The 10,139-nt window shown below is 33.5% G+C and overlaps 3 protein-coding genes across 5 annotated transcripts in view; 1 reads left to right on the forward strand and 2 right to left on the reverse strand.

Annotated features, from left to right (window-relative positions):
• Window positions 1–6,035, reverse strand: part of LOC139991533 (cyclin-dependent kinase 4) — a 36,547-nt gene extending 30,512 nt beyond the window's left edge. Inside the window, exons 1-3 of one of the 3 annotated variants that reach the window (XM_072011697.1) lie at window positions 5,898–6,031; window positions 5,221–5,368; window positions 4,963–5,148 (exon numbers count right to left, since the gene is read on the reverse strand). The gene's annotated coding sequence lies outside the window, so the exon portion shown is untranslated. Of the gene's footprint in view, window positions 1–3,269; window positions 3,398–4,962; window positions 5,369–5,897 lie in introns of those variants that run through there. The other 2 variants (XM_072011696.1, XM_072011704.1) reach the window with 2 other exon arrangements.
• LOC139991551 (protein N-terminal glutamine amidohydrolase) lies at window positions 1,916–9,914 on the reverse strand. The gene is made up of 7 exons (XM_072011737.1): window positions 9,820–9,914; window positions 9,529–9,715; window positions 8,040–8,196; window positions 7,776–7,937; window positions 3,984–4,137; window positions 3,578–3,848; window positions 1,916–3,436 (listed from the first exon to the last, which is right to left on the reverse strand). The coding sequence occupies exons 3-7, from the start codon at window positions 8,138–8,140 to the stop codon at window positions 3,282–3,284; spliced, it is 843 nt and encodes a 280-aa protein (XP_071867838.1). The 5' UTR covers window positions 8,141–8,196; window positions 9,529–9,715; window positions 9,820–9,914; the 3' UTR covers window positions 1,916–3,281.
• On the forward strand, window positions 6,252–7,371 carry LOC139991542 (isochorismatase domain-containing protein 2). Its single transcript, XM_072011723.1, has 4 exons — window positions 6,252–6,480; window positions 6,655–6,798; window positions 6,879–7,064; window positions 7,139–7,371. The coding sequence occupies exons 1-4, from the start codon at window positions 6,352–6,354 to the stop codon at window positions 7,289–7,291; spliced, it is 612 nt and encodes a 203-aa protein (XP_071867824.1). The 5' UTR covers window positions 6,252–6,351; the 3' UTR covers window positions 7,292–7,371.
• Window positions 9,915–10,139: the final 225 nt, after the last annotated feature.

Genomic DNA, 10,139 nt, shown 5'->3' on the forward strand with positions numbered 1-10,139 from the left:
ATTCGTTACTGGAATTATTTATGTTATCCCTTGATAAGATAATGTTATTTAATTAACTTGTATTATTATACATATATACCTTTATTTCAGTCTCTCATTTATATATAAAACAATAATTTATAAATCCAGAAATATTTATTGTATTCTATTAATATATCCTGAGGAATATATAAATTAATTATTGTTTGCGCGTTTATATAATATATACATATATTACGTATTACAAATAATAATAATAATAATATATATAAATTGTATTTCCAAGGATATATCGATAAATATAATATGCACCTCAAGAGATTTATAAATTATTTTTTATATATTTATATTCAATACTTTAACTAATATATATATATATAATATATAAAAAATATATGTATATAACTAATTGGAAAAAGAAAGATTTACTTGTCAGTTAAAAAATTTCGAATAACATCGGTGAGAATGATATTTACCCAACACTGGTAAGAATGATATATGTACATTCAGTGACTAATTAATTATCCCACAATCGGTGATACGTCTGCTTACAAGTATGTATGCAAATAGCAACGTGATATAAAGTGAACTGGAGAAAAAACACATGTCGATGATAAAGACAAAGAGATCTAGTGAAAGATGTTGGAAGGCAAAGAGTGGACGTACCCTTAGACTATAAACGCGACTGTCGGTTCTTCGCCTTTTTCAACAATGATTCTCAATCTATTCGAAGAACCGACAGCTCGTTTGCATTCGCTTGTCGATTAAATTTTCTGTCGCATCGTATCACGCTGTGTTACAGCTAAAAACAATAGATTCGCTAAAACATCTACGAGTACAATAGTCTTGTTGCAATTGTAAAGTTACTCTCGTTGAAATCGTAACAATTTACATGCCAATACAAATTTACGTTCGCGAAGTTTCAAAAGGAGGGACGATTGAAGTATTTCAATTGCAGTAAGTGAATAGGGAAGTAAATGGAAAGTAATGTAAGAAATCTACTACGTAGATACAGTACACGTGTACTCTGTTTTAGGGAGGTCAAAGATTCCGAGATTTTCGTTGTCAAAATTTATTTCCGAGAGTCTAAGGGACATTCGTTGATTCGAAAATAATATTTCGATGTAGGCAACAATTGGTCGCGTGGGATGCTCGAATTAAGCCTCGATTTCCATTGATCAAATTTTCACAGAGAAAATTCTGTTTCGACAAGCAAACACACTACATATTATAAAGAATCAATTTTTAGTATCAATATCAGTATATACGTAGGTATTCAAAGTAGAAAGTGTAAAGTATCACAAGAATTACAATAACTATTTTACATTATCGCAAAGATCACGTTCTCGCCCTTACTATCTCGGTTGCACAACAATAATAAGCGCTTTCCTCGTTTTTTTTCTTTTTTTTTTTTTTGTGCATCAGCGCTAATAAAAGCGCTAGTAAATACTTTGTCGAACGAATGTGTCCATAAATACGTCAGTCTTAGACACAATAACTATAACGATAACACCACCAATGGAGCAAAGCCGCGATAAAGATTTACGCGTTATGATAAAACGTATGAAGACGAGAACAGTCATCCCCAATACTTGGGTCAGAACCCAAAAGCTTGGAACATGGTCGATAGTTAATGTGTAGCAGACAACACAGAGAGATGGGGTTCTTGGCAAGGTTCTGTAAAAAGACTTTTAAAAAGAGGGGAACAAATAACGTATCAGCATAGCCTAGAAATAGAGGCAAATAGATATCGACACTATAGGAAAAAGGCGCATGTCCTTGCAGAAACCACTTTTTTTTCTCACGATATTGCTACTTGTGTCTAATCGTATCAAGTACATTTTTACACATAAGTAGAACTATCGTTATAAAAGAATTGGTTTTTCTAAAGACGTGGATCTTTCTTGTAAAGTTTTGATTTCTTTATTAAAATGGAGAAATGTCCAAACACTATAGGAGCCGAGAAATAACGAGAGGGCCCAGCAAATCTCCAACTTTGCAACGGTAAGCTGGGACTCTACTCCCTTTGATCAAATGCGTTTTGTCCAGACGCTCTCTTTTGTTCCCGCTGTTACTGCTCCTTGCATTGTTATTGATTAATTATGGAGGCTCCGACCCCATAATTTAGTATCGCTGGAACCGTAGCATTCAACGATAATAGTAGGAAAGACCCGTACCAAACCGTAAAACAGAACAAAGCTGTATAATATTGTGAAGTTTTAGTAGCAGATAGATAATTTATTTAGAGAAATGTATCAATATTATCTGTTTATATTATATTTCACTTTTAATCGCAAGTGAAGATTTATTTTCCATATACCTCTTAGGACACAATCATACAAGACAAAAGCAGTATATACACTCAATTGAAAAAGTCTCCATATACTGCATTAAATCATTGCTGTTTGAATCTTGAAATCACAGTAGAAACAAAAGGCTTTATAAATTTAGAGGTATTAATTAATTCTTTCCTTCCCTCTGCTTCCTTCTCTTCTTTCTCTTCATCACTATTTTTTGTTTCCTTCTCTTTTTCCCTTTATCGTATGATGTAAAATTTTCATAAAGGAAACTGCAATTCGACAAGTAAACATACAACAAATTTATTATTAAGAATCAATTTCTAACATCAGTATTAGTGTCTTTATGTAAATTTATGGTTTTCAATGTTTTCAATATTTAATAATTTACATAATACATCGTGTAGCTTATACGATTTTGTCAAATGGGGTAAAATCGAAAAAAGAAGAGTTTTACGTCGTTATTATTAAATCGAGAAATAATCATGTTGGATTTTCAAATCATATTGTTTGTGGAATTAATAAGTTCCCAATTGTACGATCCATTTAAGGATCCACACGAATATCCGTTGTATATACTTAAAATCTTAAATGTACGGTTTTATACGGGTTTTTCATACTGTGTAATATTTGTAGCGCTCGACCAACGGCACTTAAAGAAATCCTGTGCGTCGCATGGAACACCTTATATTTAAATTCGAATTAAAAGGTAGGAGTAAAAAAATGCGTGAGACACATATAAACAGGGATAGTGTTAAAGGTTATATAGCGAATTAAGAATATTGATAGAAATAAAATGATCGGTTTATCATTCACAGAGATATAGCTGTGATTTTGAACGATGAATAATGCTTAGATAAATGTTATCATCGAATATTAACCCAATTTCGGTTCACAAAGGTACATGCACTTAACCAATTCCCTTAGGCCATACAATTCATTTGTTGACAATTGGAAATCGAAGCAGACAATCGTTATCCTTGCGGAACTTACTTAGCAGTTTACTTAAGTCGGTGTAGGTTGCGGATGAGGTGTACGAGGAGCCGTTGGGATCGCATTCGGCCTATGAAATCGGTCGAATAATTGGTCTAAAGTCAATACAACCCCGAACCCGGTCCCTGGATCCATGTTAATAAAGGAATCCAAGTTGTCCTTGCACGCTGGAATGTTTGCAAAAGAAGAAACGAATACATGTGTAGTAAGAAAAAAGAAAAGAAAAAAAAAAGAGAGAAAAAAAGAGGAGAGAAAGAAATCCCTTTATAGTTGCGTAGCCATGCCTTAACGTTATTCGATAAACATACTTGATGTTGAAATTGGCGGATAATCCGGTGGCGTCTTGATCCATGTTCCATCCTCGCGTTTCATATGATGTCGATCGGATGCAAATTCTCGCAAGTATACATTGGCTGGGATCACTCTGAATCTTCTATGATGCTCCGGCTGTAGAACCTCGTCCGATCTAAACGTTTCCATCGCGTATTTCCAGAAATGCGTCGGAAACGGCAACGCGCTATCTAAATCGTAAACAACCGCCCTTTCGTCGGGTGCGTAGATAAGGATTACGTGGAAGTCCTATGGATACAAACAAACACGTTTTTTCCCCCAGAGCTAGCTCTATCATAGTTACAGGCTTAAAAAGAAAATGAGAAATCGTGGTCTCTTCGACGTTAATAATCGTTTTCTTTTCTGTTGATTTTGCCAACTGACCCAAACTACGAGCTTATCCTCGTCCTTTCCTGCACGTTGTCGCCAAAGAGGTACGCTACGCCAGGAGTTGCTCACGAAAGCAACATAGCAATGCTGTAATTCCGATCCGTGTCTGGTCGCTACATCTTGACAGAGCTTCCATACATTTTCCTCGCTAGAATAACATAGTTTGTTCTTGCAGACGACCGTGTTCGAGATGATCAAAGATGCGCGTTTTTAGATGTGTGCAAATGTGATGCAACACGGTGCAACACGAACGGTGGTAGAAAACAAGAAAAAAAAGGAAACGATAACTCGGGATTGCTAGCTTCGATCACAATCGACCAGAAAGGAGAAACAGTGCACAGAAATAGAGGAAGTGCATGTAGTGTTTTCCGATGAAGATTCGTGATATGTAACGTGCAAGCAACTAGAAATGTAAACAGCGCATAGAAATACTGTTAAATGTAGATGATAAGTCGTATGACCCGTGAATCGATATTATTCAAAGTTTTGAAACAGATGATGGAAATAAGGTTACTGGATATGCAAAGGAAAGTTTATGTACGGCTGGTAGGTGCTATGTGTTTGTCATGAAATAAACATAGGAATTCGATCAAGCTGAAAGACGGATGAAACATATTGTCGATAGACTTTCATAACGAACTAACTGCCAGCATGCATGATTAATTCGAAAGAACGTATTAAACTCCTATGTTCCTGTTGATCAAAGATTTAAAAAAAAAAGAGGCAAAATACATGATTCTACCAATAAGCAGTGCATGGAAACGCGCGGGTCTTTTCAAAGCGATGCACAATAGCGTATCATGATTCGTGGATATTTCATACATTTTAAAGATGGCGGCAACATATCGCACTGCCGTCTCTGTACTACTGCAACGTATCGATCCATCGCAAGATATACCGCAATACGACACGTTTATTTGCTCAAATCGATAATTTTATAGAAAAATCGGACAAATTTTGTGAAAACACTTACCAATAACAACTCGTATACACGCACTCGGATGCTTTTGGGAAAAGCTGCACCAACGGCTTCGTATGCCCGGTTTCACGAGGCTCCCCGGCCATTCTTTGTTTACAAACTCGATCAAAGTACCACGATACGGTAATTAATTAAATACTATTTCCAGATTGTTAAAATTTGTGCAATTCGTGACTTAAACTGCACGCAAACATTATACCAACTGATTAGATCAACCTGGTCAGTTTGATAATACTCAAAAAGAATCCGTACATCCGATCTTCCCAGATATCATTGTTTGACTGCCGCACGTCGCTACTCCACTCTTCTATGTGGCCATCCTACATCCGACTTGCACCTGGGTCGCAGCGCTACCACGCATGCGCGAAATCAGTCGATTTAAATCACTAAATTTATATCTCTGAATACATATTTAAAAATGTTTTACAAATTTATACGACACACGTTTGTTTTATCTTTTACGTCTAAATTTTCATTTTATGATACACTTGGAACATACTTTTATAATTGCACATCTGTATAATAATTTCACTATCAATAATAGCTTCTAGTAGTTCCTTACGGTACGTTTCGTAAAGAATTTTTTTTACAATTCCGTTAAGTTTTCGTTTGTATATAATTTAGTTACACAAAATTTAGTATACGTTTTGTATATGTGTGTATGTATGTTAACTGTATATCAATTATTTGCATTTACTGCTCTTTTGTTGACCTTACGTCAGTACTATACATATAAACGTTTAAGCAATCAGAATATTGAAATCTTAATTGAAATTCCCAAAATACAAGATAGGTAATGTCAAAATATAATGTCAGGATATAATAGGTAATGTCAAAATTAAGCAGATACAATAAACAATACTATAACATTATAATGTATTGAAAGCGTATAATGCATATGTACTGTGTACAAATATATACATACGTACCTTGATTGGTCGGCAACATTTGTACATAAAAACACAAATATACTTGTGACAAGTAAACAAGTTAACGATATATCAACAGAATGAACTACATCTGTAGAAATGTATGATCAAACTGTAACGAAGCAACATTTTCGCGCTTGCAAATATATTTATACTCCTGTACGATAATTACTGTAATATCTTTATGCACTTTATTATGTTGCTCGCACATCGAGAGGGTTCGTACGAAATCGATTAAATGCAACCTGTCTAAAGTTAGTAATGCTAAGACCGGCCGTGAACTTTGAATATCACAGAATAATATCACGTGCGTCATGACATAAAAGTACGTTAGCTTGCGATATAGAAATTCGTCGACATTGCACCAGTGACCTCGCCAACTGGTTCGCTTTGTAACTCTGCAGGATCGTTTTATTTCATATTCTCACGCAAATTTTCAAGGATTATTGTAAATATGGCAACAAACGCTGCAAAAGCTGTTTTAAAACAGGGTAAAAGTGTTCTGTTAATATGTGACGTTCAAGAGAAATTCGCTAAGGCTATGTTCGAATTTGATAAAATCACACAAAACTCGGTGAAATTGGTAAATATGTAGTAATAGATATAGCATGTGATATAAATATATATGTACACATAAAATAACACGATTTAATGGGACCTTAGGCTCTTAACATTCGGTACTTGGAAAGATTCTAGGTTATGTAGTACAAATCACTGAGCATAATATAGATTAAATTATATATGTGTATATTTACAGATAAATGCATTGAAGCTTCTAAACGTTCCTATAATCGTTTCTGAGCAAAATCCAAAGGCTCTAGGTAAAACCATTTCCCAATTTGATATTTCTGGTGCCAAAGGGCCATTTGAAAAGACTCAATTTAGCATGTGTATTCCTGAAGTATGGACATTACATAGTTATTCTTCTACAAAGGACACTGTTAAAATACCTTTTTCGATAATTTTTAAAATAAATTTTAGATAAACAAGGAACTTTCTACAATTTGTGCTGGTCAAAAACCAGATTCAGTTATTCTCATTGGTCTTGAAACCCATGTGTGCATAGAGAATACAGCAATCGACTTAAGACAAGATGGATATGAAGTGCACACTGTTGCAGACTGCTGTACTTCTCGTACTCAAGAAGATAGATTATTGGCCTTAGAGGTAAAAATATAACAATCTTATAAAGAAACAAAATTATAAATGGATATAGTGGTTAATTTGTATAACTTTCACAGAGGATGAGAGAAATAGGGTGCCATATATCTACTTCAGAAAATGTTATTTTCAAGTTACTAGCTGATGCAAAACACAAGAAATTCAAAGATATTCAAAGTTTGGTAAGAACACCAACGCAATATACTAATCTAGTGCCTCTTGCAAAGATATAAATCAAAATGATAAATATGTACCTGTGCATAATGATAAATATAAAATCCTCAAGACTAACAGGAGAAAATATTTTTTAGAATGATGTGAATAACCTTTATTAAATCAAAGTTAATAGGAAGTAATCAAAATACATAGATTTATCATCTTAATATCCTGTTGAACCAAATCCATCTTCTCCTCGTTCAGTATCATTTAAATCTTTTACCTCTTGAACTTTCGGAACTATTACTTTTTCACAAATTAATTGGGCTATACGATCCCCTGGTACGATCTTGAAGTCCACATCGGAATGATTGAATAGCACTACTATCACGTTTCCGCTATATTAAAAAAATCAATGAATAAAATCTTGACGTAAAAATAGTACAACTCCACAACCATCCATCGTATCTCTCACCCTCCAACATTCACAAACTTATTTTATACATTTCATAACTGTCTCATAACGACTATATACTATATATAATCTGTTCAAATACTCGCCGATAATCGGGATCAATAACACCAGCGCCTACATCAAGGTGATGATTCCATGCCAATCCCGAACGTGATGCTATTCTTCCGTACGTGGATTCAGGAAGTTTAATTTGCAAGTCTGTTTTAACGAGTACCTTACCATGTGCAGGCACAATGCATTCATAGGCACTATTTAAAATAAATTAGTACTCATTAATATATGAAACTTTGATAATTCGAAAACCCAAACGTTATTTACAATTTATGAACATGTTTCACAAATATATATACCTTTTTAAATCAAACCCAACAGCATGTTTTGATGACTTTACTGGTGGATACGCTTTCCTAGACAATCTTACGAATTTTAAAATATCAATTTCCTCTGCCATATTATTATTGACTTGAGAAGCTTCTACAACTGCTCGAACGCGCGGTCGTAACGACACTATACAAAGAGTAGGAAATGAATCAATATCATCACGTATTATACTACGTGATTCAAATTCGAAACTGTGCCAATGCGCGAAATTTTAAGTGATTTTAGGTGATTGTAAAAGCTAATTAAATTATAAAGGACAATGTTAAAAATTGTTGTACTTCTCAAAAACGAAAAGCTCTGTTCTGTCTATAACATGATTCTGAATAATAAAAAATTTAACAATCATTTATCCGAGAAAAGATGTCAAAATGATAAAGAATCCGGTTAAATACAAGAATATGTAGGGAGTGTAACGGACGTTATAATTGATTCGACTGTAACTTAACGGTTTTAATCCCGTCGGATGACGGTATATTAGTAAAATAATTCAGAAAATTATGTAAAAATTACACAGAAATATTATAATAATATTTATTATAAACGTACAATAATAATCAACAATAGTGAATTCTTTTATAATCGTTATTATAAAAGATGGTTATTTATTTTACAAGCGGAAATGACATATGATAAAGCAATCGTAAATGAATCTCACTTCCAATTTGTACAGTTTTTACTTAAATCAAGCATTTTTAATAGCGATTCATTCAACTATCTACCTCTATTAAAGAGACATTATTTTTACCATAATAGATATAATAAATGAAATAATAAAAATTGATTCTCCGACACTGGATTTAAAAATCGATATATGTTATTAAAGTATGTATAAGTAACAGTAAATGTAATATGAATATCGTTCGATAAATTGACAATAGAATAAAGACAAAGAATACTAAATGCTTTTCTAAAGAAAGAATCATAAACAATATACCGTTAGCTGATCAATTTCTTAACCTTAAAATAATGTCAGACTGTTTCTAGGTGGCGCTAAACGGAGACCTGTTTCAGTACATATCTATCCTTAAAATTTATCGAAAATTTGTGATTTCCCGAAATGGTAGACCTTAGCAATGGTTTCGACAACTCAATCGAACATGGATTCAGCGATATTGTCTTCATAACACCTGCAATTTTAGTGATTGGTCTCGCCGGTAAGATACATTTCTAAAAAAGCGCGGTGTCCTACGCTGCAGAAATTACGGCTTTTTCAAATCATATGGTTGTTTTTACTGCCTTATTACATAAAATATATTATACTAAAGTTACAGTTACAGTTACAAATTTTTTGATAAAGAGAATTCATTAAAGTCAACAAGCCGGAATCCCGTTACATACATAGGTCAAACACCTACAGCTGTTACACGTGATTCAGATTTATGAACTAGCCTAGTGTGACGCGACAAGTTACGATATAGTAGACATACAATTTCATTGATTCAGATACTTCAAACTTACAATTGTCTTAACCCCTTAAGTGAACAATCCGATATGGCATCGACCTCGTGTGATGTACGCATATTGCTTAGCTCGTGACAGTCACGGGTTTGTATATCGGCACATGATTTCATGATATATTTGGTTTTACTATCATAAGAACATGTATAGTCATTGTAGTCATCTAATTCAACATAGATCTCTGAAGCTAATAAAATAAAAACATTTCATTAAAATGATTCCTATAATTGAGAAGAAAATGAACCAAAAGAGAGAAGAAAATTCGGTAAAAAACGAATATGAAATACTTACCTGATTTTATTGTAAGAATTGCGTTGACGTTGAATTATGTTTTCAATGCTTCAAAATATGAATACGTACACATGTTGTAACCGATACTTTGTATATCTTTTTCATTTGCTTGAAATAGAAAGTTATTATTTAGCTTTTATTTCCTTGCCTTAGAATAACTCCCTTGGTCAATTAATAGAAAGGAAAGGTAGACTTTTTCCGAACTGTTTGTTCAATTTTGTTAATCACATAAACGGTTAATGCACGAATGCGGTTCATTTTCTAAGATGAAAATAATTTTCACGAGTAGATCTTGCGAAATACATATGTCATCATTGATA

The sequence above is a fragment of the Bombus fervidus genome, chromosome 10, assembly GCF_041682495.2.
Source record: "Bombus fervidus isolate BK054 chromosome 10, iyBomFerv1, whole genome shotgun sequence".
NCBI classification, from domain to species: Eukaryota; Metazoa; Arthropoda; class Insecta; order Hymenoptera; family Apidae; genus Bombus; species Bombus fervidus.